At 39.1% G+C, this 19,340-nt stretch overlaps 3 protein-coding genes across 10 annotated transcripts in view; 2 read left to right on the forward strand and 1 right to left on the reverse strand.

Annotated features, from left to right (window-relative positions):
• Nucleotides 1-11,632, forward strand: part of LOC136257840 (BUD13 homolog) — a 33,859-nt gene extending 22,227 nt beyond the window's left edge. For 2 of the 8 annotated variants that reach the window (XM_066051145.1, XM_066051149.1), the window contains 7 exons: nucleotides 2,600-2,692; nucleotides 2,758-2,847; nucleotides 4,480-4,552; nucleotides 4,599-4,645; nucleotides 9,554-9,760; nucleotides 11,041-11,252; nucleotides 11,304-11,632. Coding sequence is in view for 7 of the 8 variants with exons in the window: in XM_066051149.1 (XP_065907221.1) it covers nucleotides 4,494-4,552; nucleotides 4,599-4,645; nucleotides 9,554-9,760; nucleotides 11,041-11,045 (318 nt within the window). In the remaining variant the exon portion in view is untranslated. Of the gene's footprint in view, nucleotides 1-2,599; nucleotides 2,693-2,757; nucleotides 2,848-3,263; nucleotides 3,435-4,479; nucleotides 4,553-4,598; nucleotides 4,646-9,553; nucleotides 9,761-10,195; nucleotides 10,356-11,040; nucleotides 11,253-11,303 lie in introns of those variants that run through there. The other 6 variants (XM_066051150.1, XM_066051144.1, XM_066051143.1 and 3 more) reach the window with 6 other exon arrangements.
• The window catches only part of LOC136257839 (uncharacterized), a 196,625-nt gene that overhangs the window by 78,358 nt on the left and 98,927 nt on the right, over nucleotides 1-19,340 (reverse strand). The window lies entirely within an intron of this gene.
• On the forward strand, nucleotides 15,369-16,164 carry LOC136257843 (uncharacterized). The gene is made up of 2 exons (XM_066051156.1): nucleotides 15,369-15,842; nucleotides 16,050-16,164. Exons 1-2 carry the CDS (start codon nucleotides 15,474-15,476, stop codon nucleotides 16,050-16,052), a joined length of 372 nt encoding a protein of 123 aa, XP_065907228.1. The 5' UTR covers nucleotides 15,369-15,473; the 3' UTR covers nucleotides 16,053-16,164.

Consider the following 19,340-nt stretch of genomic DNA (forward strand, 5'->3'; position numbering starts at 1 on the left):
TAAAATACATTTATGTGTAGTATTAATTAAGAATACAAACCAGGTAAGACCTGCCTAGTCTAAAATAGTGTTGCATTTATAATCGGTTGAATCATCGGTAACAACCAATATTAGCTAATTTTACAAGTATCGGTATCGGCTACGAAGTGGAAATAATTTGCCGATCAGCCGAAACCCACAATCAATCGTTAAATTGATGGCAATGAACAGGTGAAAGTAAAGAAGGTGGTGAATGGTGCAGTAAGTGGTTTGTTATAATTGTTTTGTAACTGTTTTGGCTTGTTTGTTTGCACAAGTATGGTTGCAAGGCTATAGCAGGCTGTGTATATTTATCGGCCGCCCACACAATTAGTTGATCACTCTTCACAAAGGGTCTGTAGTCCCACTAAAAACACTGTTTGATAAGCTGGCTTAGCTGTTTTATATAACTACTTGGCTTCCTTTTCCATGAAAGGAGATAGTAGCAACACTGTATAAAACATTGTACAAGTCGGCCGCCCACACAAGTAATTACATTGATTACATTATCATTACAAATGCAGTTTATACACATAAACTTTAGGTGATTTTCTGCTCCTCCTCCTCTGTTCTGAAGAATATCGGTAAATATCGGCATATCGGTTACATGAATAGGCACATAATTGGTATCGGCAAAAGTGAAAAAATGCATATCAGTGCAACACTAGTCTAAAGTAACATTTAGTTAATTGATGTGTTTTATCAATACCATATTTGTAAGTCTTTAAATAACCACTAGAACGTAAATACCACAAGTTATGTCAACCATTGGGGTGTTTATTAGCTGTTGGTCCTGTAGTATGTGTGTCTCTGTGTGTATAAGTAGTATACCGTATTTCTATATCTTTTATAAACTGTTAAAAATATTTCGTCAAAGCTAGCATCTGACGAAATTTAAGTACTTGAAAATTTTTTACCAATGTAATATTAGAGAAGTTGAATGAATTCGGTTAACTGCTTCTGGCCACCTGGACCAAGGTTTGGCCATTGGCGTGTCAAGCACATGTCTTTGCTGCAGTCTTTTAAAAACAAAGGCCTCCCTCATCCTAGGAGAGAGGAGAGCCGTCTTCATCTATTTTGCCGCACATTGGTAATGATGCCATTCCGTGATAGACAGCTACTACAGGACACATTAAATGAAGTATATATGCACAAATATGGAAGTTGCATGGAATGAGCTTCTAGCTACAGCAATTCCACTCCAGTCCATTGCTTGATTTGTGATGGACAACTTCTGAATCTGTGGTGCAGTCTCCATGGAACAGAGATGCCACACTTCAGTTTCACTGCTTGTCATTCTGTTTCTCCTACAGGGAGTATACGTATACAAAAAAGGGCCATATAGAATTAATAAAGATTATGTAATTCATTGTTTAAAATTTTTGACGCTTGAGGACACAGGTGAATTTTTTTAACACGAAAATTAAACTCATGAAAATTTCTCATGAAAAGTAATAATATCTTAGTTTCGTGTCTGTACCATCAAGTGAACATGAGTTGTGTGTGTTTGTTGCACTGCAGTAAGCTTGAACTACCCTATCACTTAATAGCATGAATGTATTAACTAAACCTTGATGAATTCTCCAGTTCATGGTGAATAGAATGACACACATATGGGGGGGGGGTACAACTCTGTTGCCTGCTGTACTCGAGACATGTGATTGATTAAACAAATGCCTGTAGTTGTTTTCCCCATATTAGGTACTGTGCAAATTAATTATTTTGCTCTTTTTGTTGTCTATCACTATAACAGCACTATAACTTCAAAAGCACTTACCAGATAAAGCTATCCCATTGGTTTTTCTCTCTAGAAAACAAAAAGTCATAAAGTGAATTACACAAAAATGTAAACAAGTCAGGTTTTTGCTCGGTAGGTCACAGATGTGCTCTGTGGTGTTGCATATCTTAAGTACCGTAAGTATTTTTAACACCATGTCAGTCAGTACCTTCTTGTGGTGACCCCTGGGCAATGGCAATTAGTTGACTATGCTGTTGATGGTGATCATGAGGTTAGGTTACTGTGTGCTGAGCCTAGGGTGCTAGCTGATGATGTCACTTGGCACACTGGTGACTTTACACTATTTGCAGAGGTTTTTGTAAGTCTCCAGGGAATAACATCTTAAATCTGCACTTAGGCTTGTTACAATGTCAGGGTCACATACAAACTCCAATGGATTCTCTGGTTTGTGTGTATGTAGCTGTGTCATGACCATTGCCAGTAATCCAGGTGTGCACCGGCAGCGCATCATATATAGCCTACCTTAAAGTCACGTAACCCGATAACTGGGAAGCAAAGAAGAAAAGTATGCATGAATCGGTGTGTGTGTGTGTGTGTGTGTGTGTGTGTGTGTGTGTGTGTGTGTGTGTGTGTGTGTGTGTGTGTGTGTGTGTGTTGGGATGTAGGGGGGGTGGGGGACGTACACATGTATGGTGCTATATAAGTGAATGATAAATGTCCTATTAGAGTGATCATACTACTGTATACACTGTATATAAATATGTTCAGACCATCCATTGGTACTGTATGTATACACACATATTGTTAGAATGTTACATAATGTTTCATGTTTTGTGTTTGTAGTATAGATCACCAAACTAGACCACAAGGAAAAGGACATCGACATGATTCAGATTCTGATCTTAGTCCTGAGAGAACTGGACACAAGTCACACAGGTATGAAGTGAAGTCTTACTAATATAACATGTATGTAATCCCTTTTGTACTGTCCATGTGTTTAGAAGTAGAGAAGACACAAAGGATAGGCAGCAAGACAGAGGACATCGACATGATTCAGATTCTGATCTTAGTCCAGGTAGAGGTGGCCACAGGTTAGTAGTAAATGACAGATCTACCATCCCTGTATTAACAGGCCTTGGGGGTATACCAAGAAAGCACCTGTTGGGCAGAAGCAACATCTAGCAATGACAAAAAAAAAAGCTTTTAGCCATAACCATTGTAAGCTACAGAATAAAGAAAGGCATAATGAGTGGAAGTCAGCCAATAGAAGATATTGTGATTTTTTTTCTGTGGAAAAGTGTAATGACTCCTACTACAGAGGTGTATTCAGTTACCACTTTACTTCTCTTACTTACCCTAATAAAACAGTCACCCAATACATATTCTTGCTCTACTAGAGGATCTCGATCATTCACTTTGTGATCCCTAGGTAGAGCCATAGACAAGTTCTTTAACAATGTACCATATTTTTTTCTGTATAAAAGCCAGGGCGTTTATTTCCTATAAGGGATTTTGGACCCGGAATGTAAACAAGCACGACGTCTATTCAGGCACAGCCATTTATTTCTTAGAGCACACAAGGCAAAGGGTGATTGTGAACAAAGTGGTGCTGAGAGTACTTATGTATATAATCGACTGAACAGTTTGTAATCTTCACTTTGCAGCAATGAAATACGAGGTGAAGTGTGTTTATCCAGTATATAAACCCTTGTACAGCACACAACTCCGGCATTTATTAGAATTATAGCCAAGTTTTTGGCACCCCAGCATCTCTATATGTACCCACATGTGCATTCTGTGGTTTGGGACGAAGTACCTGGCGTGTATTTGAGCCCAGGAATTTATTTGAGCCCCTATTTAATATGGATAATTAAATCCCAGTGTGTGGGAGTGTCAAAGTGCCGCGCTGGGTTATAACTACCATACAGCTAGACAGAGCGGTGCTGCTACTGTATGATATATTAGTTATTACCCAGTGATAACTAATATATCACCCTGTTGTGGAGCCACTCAGTCTTGTTCATGACATCATAATAACCATGAATGATATTGTTTACCAATAGAACAAAGATCCAAATAAGGAAATATTAATACAAAACATGCCAATACAGCACTTACACCAGCTAAATCTTACAAGAAAACAGTTAATGCTTTATACAGTAATGCTACAATACCAATACAATAATTTAACTAATGTCAAAACAGTCTGTGCCGATTTTCGCTCCAGCAATCAGTCCCAACGATCACAATGGGGAAGAACTAACTTCTTTTGATAACCTCTAGCTTCATCGTTCTGTTTCAGACTATGGTAGCTACTTGTTGGTCTTTTTTTCCTCTTGCACGCCACGCGACACCACCACACCAACCTCTGACGAAGGCGAATCGTACCTGGAACTGCTGCTTCGTAACACCGCCCTTCTCTACAGTTTGTAGGCAGTATGCAGGGTCTCCCTTGTAGCTACAAAGTTGAATCTCCACACAATTCAGACGAAGTCTTGAACACAGTGACAGGAACTCAAACTGGAACTTAGTTTACTATCCGTAAACTTTTGCGCACTCCCAGGCACTGGGATATCAAATAGTTAGATCCGTATATTCGGATGATATCATTGTTATTACACTCGTTCTCTGCTCCGCCTTAGACTCATGTAATAACAATGATATCACCCTCATAACAGAATACAACTATAACATACGGTACATCTATTTCATGTTGTTACCAGAGTGAAGATAGGGGATGGTAGAAGAGGAACACAATTCAGACTCGTATCTTAGTCCAGAGAGACCAGCTCACCAGTTAGTATATTATTTCACTGATAACTAATGTACTGATCTGTACTAGGAGAAGTGACTCTGACCCCAGTCCTCCCAGGAGACATCCAACTGATGGTATGGAAATTGTTACTGTAGATTAGTAGTGCAAAACATACTATGTTTGAGAACTTGAGGTTTCAATATAAGGACCACCTACGTTATTGACCTAAGAAATACTGTAAAGTCTTCCAAAGCTGTACTTAAAACCTACTAGAAGTGGTCAGTATAAGGAGGTGGCGTCTTAGAAAGGTGACCACTCAGTGAGTCTTTACTGACTTGAAACTGTAATGGGGTGGTCTCATTAGAAAGGTAGCTGCTACTAATAAGTCACAAAGTACACCTTATTTGTGTTTGAAAGTAACTAGCATGATGTAGGAGATGATGTTTGAAATGGTGGCCACCGAGGTATCACCTACCATCAAAACACTCTTAAGTTAACAGTCTACAATTTTCAAAATGGCATGAAATTATAAACTTTCTGAGCTTCACAAGTACAACTTTTGATGATCAAGATTTTGTGGTACGTATGTACAGTGAAACTTCAGTTAAAAGACTGGGATTAGAAATGGAGTATGCACGTTGAAGCACTCCGTGTTACCGGAAGTGTGGAGGTCAAGCTCCAGGAAGGACCGAATACATGGCTATTTTGTGTTGGCGAAGGAATGAAAGGGTTTCTTTACTTAGCTTTAGGTGCACAATTTCATTGGGAAGCCAGTCAATTCAAGTACATATGGGAAACCAGCCACGCTACACAACCAAGAAGATTAATTACTGAACATTTTGTCACCAGCTGTACATTCTAATAGAATAGCGTGTGAGTCACTTCATTACACCTCTGATTAAATGAACGGTGTCGATGACTGTTTCGGAAAGTCGGTCCTAGTCAATTCATGCAGCATCCTAATATTATTAATATCACACAGGCACACACAACCACGAACACACTTCCCACAAGGGGAGTCATAACAATCTAATTATGGAGAAGACATTTTCTTCTGTTGCTATCCAAGTCTTTACTGAACATCTTATCCATTAAAGTACACACAACAGAATCAATCAAGATGATGATGACTTAACGTTACATCCTTTCTTTGCTGACACTTCTCCATGTACTTGCTGACACTTCTCCATGTACTTGCTGACACTTCTCCATGTACTTGCTGACACTTCTCCATGTACTTGCTGACACTTCTCCATGTACTTACTGACACTTCTCCATGTACTTGCTGACACTTCTCCATGTACTTACTGACACTTCTCCATGTACTTGCTGACACTTCTCCATGTACTTACTGACACTTCTCCATGTACTTACTGACACTTCTCCATGTACTTGCTGACACTTCTCCATGTACTTGCTGGCACTTCTCCATGTACTTGCTGACACTTCTCCATGTACTTACTGACACTTCTCCATGTACTTACTGACACTTCTCCATGTACTTGCTGACACTTCTCCATGTACTTGCTGACACTTCTCCATGTACTTGCTGACACTTCTCCATGTACTTGCTGACACTTCTCCATGTACTTGCTGACACAAACACAATCCTATACAGCATTGAATGTAATACACAATTATCCACTAAATACAATGAGTTGATAAATAAATACACAAGAGCACTACACGTACTTTGTATGGTATTTGTAGTGTTCTACGTCAGCATATAGTGTAAGGGACCGTATGTAAGTCATGCGGTTCTAACTTCTATGTGATATGGGCCTTCAAAATATGTAAATTTACAGATGGTGTCTAGTGTCCTCAGGTCCTGTTTGATGGGGTAAAACATGTGATATCATGGTACTGTATAGTTTGCTTTCTTTTTGGCTTGTTATTGTCAACCGTTGCACAAGGCCAGTTACAAGTGGCGATGTAAAATGTGTGGACTTACAGTCCCTTACACTACTACATATTCAAACATAGAGCTGTACCGATGATTGGATCGGCCAAAATATCGGTCACCGATATGGCAATTTTTACCAATATCGACATCGGTTTAGTACAGTATGAGGACCGATATCGCTACCAATATTTATACAGCAATAGTTTGTACATAAACGGATTACAATATTGTTTTTCTACGTTATCCATGTGGCTGTTCAGTAGCAGTGGCTTATTGTTCACTGGACAGCAAGCGCTACGCTATGAGAAGCCATACAAATGCATGTGATTCTGATGTTTGTTGCTGGAAAGCTTATCAGTCTTAAATAAATGAAGCTGTTAGCTATACATATATATATATATATATATATATATATAGTACCTTTGTTATATAAAAGAACGGTCACAGGATAACCAAGAAAACCTACTGTACCAGCCTTCACACAAGCCAATAAAATGCGGAGTAATGCAGAAATATCCGTTTAAGGCTCAATGGGAGTATGCATAAAAATGTTTGTGAGTGCCTAATTGTCTGGATTGCACAATAGAAACCCAAGCCACTATTACCACAGGCATAGAGTGAGCAATGAATATATCCACATGTTGTTGTAGAGTAGGTAACTGTACACTTTTGCATAGCTTAACTATGACTTTTGTTTGTAATGCAAATATCGGATCAACTATCGGTTATCGGCTTCTTTTGGTGGTATTCATATCGGATATCGGTACATGCTAAAATCCCATATCGGTACAGCTCTATTCAAACACAGTTGAAAATTAACCAGGCAAACTAACAACTAACTATTTACTGTACAACCAATGGGGCTAAAGCCTTTACCACCCAGACAGGGTCAGCACTACTTTACTTTAATTTCTCTTGGTGCACAGTTTTATTCACCCAGGATTTCGAAGGCAGGAACCCTTTTCACAGCTCAAGTTGTTTTTGTGCAGTACAACTATACAACAAAAATATAAAACCAGTGATCAGCTTAGGCCATGACACGGATGCAGATGCGGTGGGTCAATGTTTTGGCAAACTCAAAAATAAAATATTGTGCAAGCAGTAACAGGTGTAGTAGCCAAGGGGAAGGAAATGGAGCTCCGTCACTTTATTATGGAAGGACTTCAGCTTTTGCACCTGTCAAGATCGAGATACTCTAATAGAGCAGTCATATAACTCTAACAAAACCTGCCGGCTCACTACTAGAGGGCAAACAATCCGTGAAACACATGATTAATTTGGTATGGCCTAGCTTAGTATAGCAAATTACTGTGGACATGATAGTACCACAAAATTTCAGAACAACGGCAAACAAATGTACAGCACTTCAACATTCTCAACAGTTAAACTATTCCTTACCTTTCTTATTTGTGCATATTTACAGCAGTAACGATGGTACACTGACCAAATAATCATTGTCACCTTCAAGTTTACACCAGGTTGGTTACAATGAAATTTTGAACTAACAACTTAACACGATTAAAAGTCTTTACCTCATATCCTTAGATATTGTGGCACCATTAAAGCCAAACTTGTATCTAGAAGAGTGACTCACTTTTAGGGTCCATACACAAGGAAGCAAAGATTGTTGGCATGAAACTAATGGATAGTCCATTGTTCTTAATCTACTACAGATACCAGCTCAAAATATAACCTAAGTGATGTATTTTATCATAGACAATCACCTCGGCGACTCAAAACGATCAAGAGATGCTTGTCTGGTTAATTTCATGCCCATTTGTGAAACAGGCAAAAAGATACCACTGGCTAAAATTTGGCACAAGTTGCAAATTTGTTACAATAACACCTCCAAACTCACAGTACAGTATTACTATTAAATAGCGCATCAGTACAGCATAACTTTATGACATAAAACACTTTAGAATTTTCGCTAGCTCCAGAAAAAGAGAGAGGAAGCAAAAATGGCACATTTTTTCAAAACACGAATATGCCCTTTTTCGTACAAAAACTAGACTAGCATGTACAACATGTTATAATATGACAAACCACGTTGATAACTCATCAGTTTTCAGATTCTCCAGTGACTTTTCAACGTCCAAAGGTAATTATTTTTCCCTAGTGCGGATAACAGGGATTATTTCAAGAGTGCCTACATCATAACTACAGTGTATATTGGGTCCGCGAAAACCGTTTCCAATCCAGGTGTTATAATATCTATGTCTGAACCCCTTGGGACCAGGGGTGGTTCATAAGTCTATATCTCTGAAACTGTGTATAAATAACCTTAAAATATCAAGTACCTGAGTGGTGTACAAGCATCCCAGTACTGGTTTGCTTGGTGGCAATAGCTGTGTTTTGCACATGTACAGCTTGCTTTGTTGAGCGGCAATTGCTCTATTTTGCAGGGCTGTTGTTGGCTTTGTGTTTGTGTGTGTGTGTGTGTGGGTGCGTGCGTGCGTGCGTGCGTGCGTGCGTGCATGCGTGCGTGCGTGCTTGTGCAGCCTGTGTTGATTATTCAGCATAATAGTTGCAGTACATGTTTGTAGATGAACTGAATCTTTGATATGGAGATGCTCTAATAGAACAGCCATTACATGTTAAATTTCTAAGTGTAGGTTATCGCACAAATCGAGGTATCTTCGCCCAAGGTGATTATGTCCCATTCCTCAGGTCTCTAAAATAGCGAAGATACTGTGGATTTGGGTGATAACCAATTTAGACTATGGCTTGTACAGCTCTGGTCACTGCCAATAATGGCGGCTTCCTGATCAAAGTAGTGTTAAAACAACTCACTGGTAGGCTTCCTAGATGAATACAATCACCTCTATTATCCAGTAAGGTTTTCTTCACACTTTAGTGATGATTTCTAATTGCTGTTGTGACTGGAATCAGCTAAACACATAACGCATGTGACAAAAAATTTATCAGGGGTATCTAACCAGTTTAGATACCTACCAGTGGGTGTCTATTGGATTTTAAATACTTCATTAATGATCAAACTTCAAAGGATACTATGTATACCATAGTCTAATAAAACATTCACTGATACTTGGGTAGTCTATTAGAACAGTTACCATGTCCCTAACAATACTACTTCATATACTAACATTGTGTACATGTTACACTACACTTTCTCCAGGTAATAGGGCAGGACTACAGACCAGTAAAGTATCGAGGGCAGAGAATGATGAGATGAGGCAAAGGAGAGAGAGGGAGCTGAAGGACATGGACCCCTCCATGTTGGGCAAGGAAGCTGACACTGTGTATAGTGATAAACATGGTAGAAGAATTTACCCCAAGTTGGAAAAAGTGGACAAGGTGAACATTTTTATGAGTGGGGAAGAGGGTAAGGCTAACAATTAACTTCACTCATAGTCTGGTAGGGATGGCAAGTATGAATGATGGTATTACAGCATAGCTCACCTACTTTGGCTTTATACAAAATTTGTTATAACTAACATGCCAAAGTAACGACTTTCCCACCAAGCTATGCAGTATTACCATCATTCATCTCTTGTTTCGCTACTTTTTTTGCATAGATACCAACTTCATTTTTAAACTTACAAATTTTTAAAATATAAGTTTGTGTAGCTTTATTTGTAGCACAGTGTAACTTGTGACTACTCTATTAGAATATTATACGGTTAATTGTATGAGAGCGACGCTGTAACTACTTGCCATCCCAACTTGTGACTACTCTATTAGAATATTATACGGTTAATTGTATTAGAGTATCTCAAGTCAGCCAAGCACTTCCAGCTCTGAAATAATTCTGTGCCATCTGAATATGCTGCTGAAAGAAAGTGTTGATATGGAAAGTTAATGCCTAGATATGGTTTTGATGCTTGAAGTAGAAGACAACCAACCTGATTGAAGATAAAAGGAAAGACAAAATGCAGATAGAACACACTCATCAAAGTCCCAAAAGGCACTGCCCACTGGTGAGTTTGCTATTGTGGCGTAAAATGGTGGCCACATGCTGCTTTGTTTGGCCTCTAGGCTTGGGACCATGGTCAGTGATTGAGGCAGAAAAAATTTCAAGTTTTGACACTTTTAAAAAGAATTCTATATTCGGTCACTGGTAAATGTTTTCTTGATTGCTGTGTTTCATGTTAGATGGACTAATATTATTGTGCAAAGGTGATTTTGTCACGTAAGATGCCTCTAGAATGATTTTTATAAAGGCAGAACTTTAGGTGATGAGTGTCACTTTTGGAGCAATCCCTACTTGAACAGTACTACCATATTGTTTGATAGTCAAATATTGGCTGATTGTTTTGTTAGAGTATTTTACACATTCTCCCCAACATAGTTTGGTGTAGCTATCACAGGATGACACCATTGCTTAAGCAATCTCTGACACATATGTTTCCCATTTCATGGTGGATTCTTGAATTGAGAAATCTAAACTGTCGAGTTCTAAAAGCTTGCATTTCATAAAACAGGTTCTGAAAACTCTTGGTGCATATGGAATATATTAAAACACAAATGTAGGCCAGTGTTGCCATGTTCTGAATAAAGTTCACAGATTTATAAACTTTTTTGTGTTGTTTGTGAACCTGAAATAACCTATGAACTTAAAGCATGCTCTACATACTGTACCTGTCATTACACCTTATCCTATAGGGTGACACAAACTCGTATGGCTCATGACAAAGTTGCTGATGATCTTCATGAGATGTCTAAACCTTTAGCATGTTATAAAGATGATGAGGACCTTGAGAACATGTCGAAGGCAAGAGACAGAGAAGATGACCCCATGTTGGAGTATATCAAGAAGAAGAAAGCTAAGAAAAATGTTGTGACTGACAGTCACGGCAGAAAGAAGCCAAAGAAAGGTTAGGATTACGATACCATCTATTGTTTTACCTGTAATAATGTCTCTTTAGAGAGGCCAACTTACAAGGGGTCATACCCAACAAACAGGTTTGGTATCAAGCCTGGTTACATATGGGATGGTATTGACCGGTCAAATGGGTTTGAACAGAGCAGATTTGCCAGGGAAGCCAACAAAGTTGCTATGGTAGAAGTTACATACAAATGGAGTGTGGAGGACATGTAAAGTGTACCTGATGTAATTTGTACAAACAAAAATATATTTGTTTGACACTCTTACAAGTACAGTTTTTAATCCATCTGTTTTACTGTCAGTTGTGTAAGTAAGTAATTGTACTGTCTGTACACTGATGAAATTGTACAATATTTAGCTACACACCAAAAAAATTATACGATTCTATGTACAAATGTAAGCAACACTTTTGTGTGAAGCATGCGGTCTAATTTTTTTAGGTGCAGGTGCTTATACTGAAGGCAACAAGCTCCTGTGCCTGAAGAAAATTACCGTTCGATAGCCTAAATATTTCGAGGTTGAGCAATATTGCTAAAAATAAAATTTTCGCGGATTGCAAACACTCCCAAAAATGTGTAAGACTATATCATAGATATTATAGTATCTATGACTATATGGATGTCTAAATATTTCAAGGCTAAAATTTTCGCTGATAACCCAAAACCGCAAAATCAGCAAAAAAATTTCCCCACTCGAAATATTTAGGCTATACAGTAAGTTCTGCAAGGGGTAGTCACTTCAGTACCGTCTGCTGAAACACGACCGGGATCAAGATTTAATCAAGCGATCAATATGTCTGCAAAAGTGACGATCCAAGTACCTTTCAAAGCTAACTTTAGCAACACGATAATTCACTAGTATTTTACGGTAGACTATCAAGAATCAAGGCACTTTTACAAGTGTAATCAAGTGATCAAGGCGAAATTTCGACGATCAAAATTCTTGATCCCGGTCGCAAGTGTATCACCTGGCGGTATGGAAGTGACTACCCCTTGTTCTGTCTGGTGGTCGCACTCCAAGAAGGCGAAATAATATTCGTTTCAACCGCACGTATAAATAATTGGCTATGATTCGTTGAAGGAAGATATAAGCTTTAAACCACGCAGAGATCGGAGTTTGCATCAAATAGAAAATGGCTAACGATGACAGATAAAAGAGCTACAAAACATAAGACAACGTTGAGGAGGGACGGAAAAGACGTGAAGAGGAGGGATTACAACTGAGGAAGGCGAAACGTGAAGAAGTTAGTTTGGTAGTGGTGTTAGTGTTTTTTAGGTGCACGTTGTGTTAGGTGCCTGCAAAACTACATGTCTAAACGCATAGATTATATATTTGTAACGAATATATAATCTATGCTAAACTTAAATCCTTCAAAGTGTGAGACAATCTGCATTTCTTATAAACGTTCACGAATCACCTCCTGCAAGCTACAGATTAAATAATCATCTTTTATCCACCAAATCTGTTGTACGATACCTTGGTGTATTCATCAATTCCCACCTTAAGTGGTTGGACCATGTCAAGTATACCACTGCAAAGGCAACTAGATCCTTAAATATTCTTTGTCATTCTCTTTATACATGTCCATCTTCTGTTAAAGCTGCAGTCTATAAATGTATTGTCCGTCCCATACTGGAGTATGCTTCTCCAGTATGGTACCTGCACTCATCTGGTGACATCAAACAGCTGGAAAATGTTCAGCACAGGGTGGCCAGATGGGTTTGCGGAAGTCGTGGAATCCTGCTTACAAACAATGTCCAGATCATCTGACTGTTGCTTAGATCAATTGGAGTGGCCATCATTACACCAGGGACAAAACTACTTCACTATCTGTCAAGTACATAACATCTTGCACCACCAATCAGCAATTTCTTCTTCACGGTATTTTTCTGCGGTGAATAGACATTTAAATCCATCAACCATAGACACCTCTATATCCACCATCAATGCTTATCGGTCTTCCTTTTTTATCAATTGACCTTTTCTTTGGAACAACGTACCTTCCAATATCCTACAGATAACTGACCCCAAACTATACCGTGTTGCCCTCTGGCGCCTTCTTTTTAAACTAAATGTTTGCTTTGTATTTATCTGCTATTGTACTGTTTTGTTTGTTGTTTTTGTATTTGTGTATTGTCCTTGTATCTTGTACTGTTTTGTCCTTTTGGGGAGCACGTTTGCAGGCTCAGCCTTTTGTGCAACCTTCGTCATTTGACTAAAATTGATAATAATAATAATAATAATGTAGAGAACCTCGAGGTTCCTAACCATTTTAGAGAACCTCTTCAAAGGTCTCTATTGGATTTTGAAGACCTCATTATCTCCCAAGGATCAAAGTGTTTTATGCATACCATTGACTAATTGATAATAATAATAATGTCTCATGTTGTCCATGTTAGATATCAAAGAGAAGGAACATAGATGTTGATGTTGAAGATGTTGCTTTCTCCCATCACGACAAGGGTGGCCAGGAGGGGTCGAAGGTCAGCTGTTCTACATACACAGTACAGTAGACCATTTACATGTTCTATTTCATCAATTAGTGGTGTGTTTGACAGTGAAAGACCATCACAAACAGGCATGGGGCGAAGTACATGTGAAAGTACTTAAGTAAAGTACAAGTACTTTGACATTTGTTGAAGTACAAGTACAAGTACATGACATTGTTTTAAGAGAAATACTTAAGTACTTTTGAAAGTATTTAAGTACAAGTACAGATTATGTTTACAGTGTTCACAATTGCATTTATGTAGTTTTGGTTGCACCTAATAAAATTGTGAAAATGTGTCATCTGTAAGGCGAAATCTTTCAGGAGTAAATACCTTTCCTGCAATGCTAAAGGGTCTCTCAACAGGCACAGAGGAAGATGGTACTCCTAAGATGTTTTTTGCCAACCTTGAAAGCAGAGGATATTTCCTTTGGTTATCTTATTTGCTGGACTTTGGGCCATTGTTACTATGTCAGCTTCAATGTATTCATCCACCTGCTTAATGAGTGTACTTCGTTGTTTTTGACTTTCTGTTCAGGACATAATCTTTCTTCTTAGCTGCGATAGCTGCCTGCTTCTTATAATGATAAACTAAATCTTTCAGGCCAAAAGCAGTACAACTATTTCTAAGATCAACAGAGAAATGAATCAGAAGATGGGAAACCTTTTAAATCCTGTTTTTAGAGCAAATGCAGCAATTGTGACTTCAACCAAAAGCTGACCATGTCAATCCAGGAATATATTATCTTTAAGCCAATATATATATTGCTACAACTTATTTCACTTATACATATGTAAAAGGACTTCATTGTACTTCATGTACTTCAAAGTACTTATAAGTACTTTGAAGTACTTTAAGTACCTTAAGTACATTACTTAGGACTTAAGTATAAGTACAAGTACTCAAGAAGGTGTACTTAAGTATCCTTAAGTACAAGTACCAAAGTACTTTGCCCCATGCCTGACAAATATGCAAATGTACAGGTAGTAAATGTGGCTCTCACCACAAGCACTACAGCCTTTCCAGTTACTTTGCTTCACGTGTTATTAGAATATTTATGGTGGTGCTTATGGTCAAGGGCAGAAGCTTTTGGTTGACCATTCCTTTGAATGAATGGAATTCATATAAGTTGATGTTGTGCTACTTCTAAAAACCAGGCACCCAGTACATGTAATTACTATCCCACTCATCATGTTATTACTTATTGTGGCTTTGTTACTCTCCTTATTTTTGCAAACGACTTTAAACCACAAACTGTGCACAGCTTCTTAACTGTTTATAGTTTGTCCATTGTGTGTGTTTTCATATGCAAATTCTCTACACAAAGCCTCGTGGATGCTTTTAGTTGTCAATCGCATACAAAGAGACACGCCCTCTTTCAACACTAACCTGTTGCGTTGTTGTACGCCTGTTAGAGCACGTAGGCTACCCCCTACTGAACAGTTTCACCTAGTTTCAGTTACCAGGCCCACCCCCTTCAAGTAAACATAACAAAAACAGAAAGTTTATGATTAACTTTAACCCATTAACGGCGGTAGTGCCATATGGCAGCATGGATTTAGAAATCCACATGATTTGGCAAAGCACGCTAGTTTAACCATAAAGCAGCTCCATAAGGGCCGACGCACGTGTGCTAAGATTTGTACGACCACACCCCTTTGGTTACTAGGATAAATGGTCCTTCCCGCAAAGCGATTCGCATTTTGCACGTAAATGACATAATGGCATCCCGACTTTCCGTAACAGACGTTCTCGATACTCTTCTTGATGATGGATTCAGCAGTGATGAGAGCGACGATAATGAAGGAGAAGAGATATATGCCTACTTGGGCGAACCTGTTCTCCATCGAAGCGAATTGGAGGCTGAAGCTGTACTCGAACCAGTGGCAGACGCTTGGGATGCTGCTGACGACCTGAATGAGGACAGAGATGATATTGAAGACAGGGACAATCCTTCTACTGAAGACATGAACAATCCTACTACTGAAGAGAGGGTTGATGAAGAACAGTTTGATGATGCTTCCAGCGAACAAAGTGAAGCCATCAGTAGGACAGGAAGTAATAGTGATCACAATGATAGAGATGAAAGTGTAAGTGATTTCACATAGATATGAATAGGTGACAACTAAGGTATAAATGGTTGATGATAAATATGCACTGGTGAAAAGAGATAGAATACATACAAGCATACAAATAGAAAACATACAGACAATAGATAAAAAAATACAAGTTGTGGCTAAGTAAAATTATTTATGAGTGACTACATAATGCAAATAAATGTTTGTATTCCTTTGCAGTAATCCAGTTCAGAACACCCAAGTTCTCCCAAGCAACGACGACTTGATCCTACTGATAGTGACACTTCCGATGATGACTCCATACCAACATCACCTGATCGGCCAACCCGTGCCACTACAGCAGCTCGAGGAGCAGCACGTGCACATCGACGAGGACGGGGTACAACAAGAGGTGGTGGTGGTGTAGGACCTACTGACAGTGCCAGGCGTGGACGTGGTGTACGTCGCAGTGACAGCAGAGGACGTGGTCGTGGCAGGGAGCGTAGTCGAAGTAGAACAACTAGTCTTGGTGGAGGACGTGGTCGTGGTGCTGGTAGGGGACATGGGACCATACCTGGTGATGGAAGAGCAGCTGGAGTAACTTTTCTACCTGGAGAGTGGGAGAATATAGAGCCCACACACACTAAATTTAGCTACTCACCAACTCCTGGTCCAAATGTACGATTTCCACCAAACACAAGGCCAGTTGATTTATTTTATTTGTACTTTACTGATGATGTTTGGGACTTGCTGGTCAATGAAACCAATAGTTATGCTGCTTTGCGGTTTCCCTGTCAGCAATATGCAAGATCGTGGAAAGATGTCACCTGTGAAGAAATGAAGGCATTTATTGGAATGCTCATAATGATGGGGATCTTACACTTGCCACACCTTGACATGTACTGGCAGGTTGATGAGGAGATCCTGAGTACTCCTGGTATCTCAGAAATAATGAGTAGAGACAAGTTTCTCCAGATCTACCGTTTCCTTCATCTTGCTGATAATAGACAGCAACATCCAGCAGGGCATCCACGACATGACAAACTTTTCAAAGTGAGAAACTTGCTGAACTTGGTCACTGCCCAATGTGCTTCCAATTACACACCTCACCAGGCTGTGACTGTAGATGAGGCTATGATTCCTTTCAAGGGTCGTCTCAACTTCAAGCAATATATGAAGAACAAGCCTACAAAGTGGGGATAAAAGTGTTTGTGTTGTGTGATGCAACAAATGGGTACATATACAGAATGCAAATATACACAGGCAAAAACATGGAGTCAAACCTTGATGTTGGGCTTTGTTCAAGAGTTGTACTGGAACTTATGGATGTACTTGAAGGGCATGAAGTTTACACCAACAATTATTATACCAGCCCTCGTCTGTACATGGCCCTGTATGAAGATCAGAACAATGCTTGTGGGACAGCTCGAACAAACAGAACAGGGTTTCCTAAGTCAATAATTAGAAGGACAAGGGAAGATAGGGGTACTATAGTTACCTATCAAATGGTCCACTCCTTGCAGCAGCATGGTATGATCGAAGATTTGTCTATTTTCTATCAACCTTTCATGAAGGGGCATCACATGGAGAGACAGTCCGACGTACTAATCCTGATGGGACATCAAGTGATGTTTCTTGTCCGCCACTGCTGCCTGATTATCAGCAGTACATGCGAGGAGTGGATCGCAGTGATCAGCATATAGGATACTATAATGTGGGAAGAAGATCCCGCAAGTGGTGGAAAAGAGTTTTTGCTCACCTGATAGAATGTGCTCTTTACAATGCTTACATCTTAGAGAGGTACTCCAATCCATCACTGTATGCTGGTTATCCAAGTCGACGAAAGCGAAGTTATCTTAGCTTCCGCATTGCAGTAGCCAATCAGCTAATCGGACCTTATCGTTTCCGGCAACGAGCTGGTCGTCAGCGGAGTGGGGAGCATAGTGAAACACGACTGAACTTGAATCTTGGTCACTGGCCTATACAACAGACAAAGAAACTTGAATGTGTAGTGTGCAACATGACAAAGAACAAGAAACATCTTTCTAGAAGTGAACTGAGGCATTAAACTCGATTTAAATGTTCTTACTGTAATGTACATTTATGTGTAAGTGATGATAGGGAATGTTTCAAACTTTATCACACAAAGGTAGAATACTGGAACACTAGCTAGCCCAACTGTAGTAACTAGTACGCAGCACTTTATTGTTTTGCATATAATGTTTTGTAACAAATGCTAATTGCTTGTATACTAATCTATATTAGCCAGTAAACAATAACCAATACAAATACGTCCATTCACTCACGTAAACATCACGATACCATTGATCTGCTTCGATAGACTCGTTTGTTTCATACATTCCCCTAAGAAAATCGCTCCGTCATTGATCGTTCCTTTGCTGCTATGACCTCTATCATCACTGAATTTGTGAAACGTGGCGACGCCATTGTTATTGCATGAGTATTTACGCATGCGCGTACGGCAATCGTATCAAAAATCTATGGCTGAATACGCTTACCTGAAACATCGCCTTCCGCTCTCAGGGAAATGAAGCGCTTCACCCATCGGCGTATACAACGCAGTTGTGATGAAGTAAGGTTTGTTGTTAGCTGTCTAAAGTTAGAATAACTGTGTCAAGTATGGTTTTACCGTTTGCATATAAAAATACAAAGTTATAAAATATTGTAATGTATATGTGGTTGCTGCTATGGCAACAAATTGCATATAGTTGTATTCCTTGGTCCATGGGGAACATAGTGATATATGGTTTCCAAGGGGTTTAACCATTTGTTTGCTTAGAAAAGAGGCTTGTCTTGAGTCATGCGTTTTTTTTTTAATTCCCTCCAGGAATTCAGCTGTTAATGGGTTAATTAACCTTTGTCCTTTGAATGAAAGTCAATTTTCTATAGCTCAAAACCTGGACCACAAAGACACAGTTTTTTTTGCCAAGTTTAAAAATGTGTGGAGTTCTTGTAGATCTAATGTGTGTTATTTGTTTATTACATCACATGATCACCTCCAATAGGTGCCCACCATGTAGGAGTTGATCGATAACTTGCTATAACCGCAACCATCTACTGTGTTACTTCTGCTACTTTCATCAGGAAGTTGTTAGCTAAAGGTAAGTGTGATTGATTGTAATGTCTGTACATATATGTGTAAATACACTGTACATTGCTACTGTATATTGAACATGAGTGGCAGACACTGAGGCTCTATACACATTGCACACTTGAGATACATATGATATGCATACTGAAAAAAAATCTCTAATGAACACATGACTAATACCTCAGACCAGTGTGGCTTGCTTCATTGTGTGTACAATAAGCCAGTTATGTAGGTCATAGATACTTCAATCTGGTAAGCAGTATTCCCTGTGAGATGAACCCTGCACATGGTGGTAGTGGTGAGTAGCACACACACACACACAAACACACACACACACACGCACATGCACTCACAATAAACAGACACGTACATAAAAATATGCGTACTGTATGTACACATTATGTTGCTCTACTGTTTCC

The sequence above is a fragment of the Dysidea avara genome, chromosome 6 (assembly GCF_963678975.1).
Source record: "Dysidea avara chromosome 6, odDysAvar1.4, whole genome shotgun sequence".
Lineage (NCBI taxonomy): Eukaryota > Metazoa > Porifera > Demospongiae > Dictyoceratida > Dysideidae > Dysidea > Dysidea avara.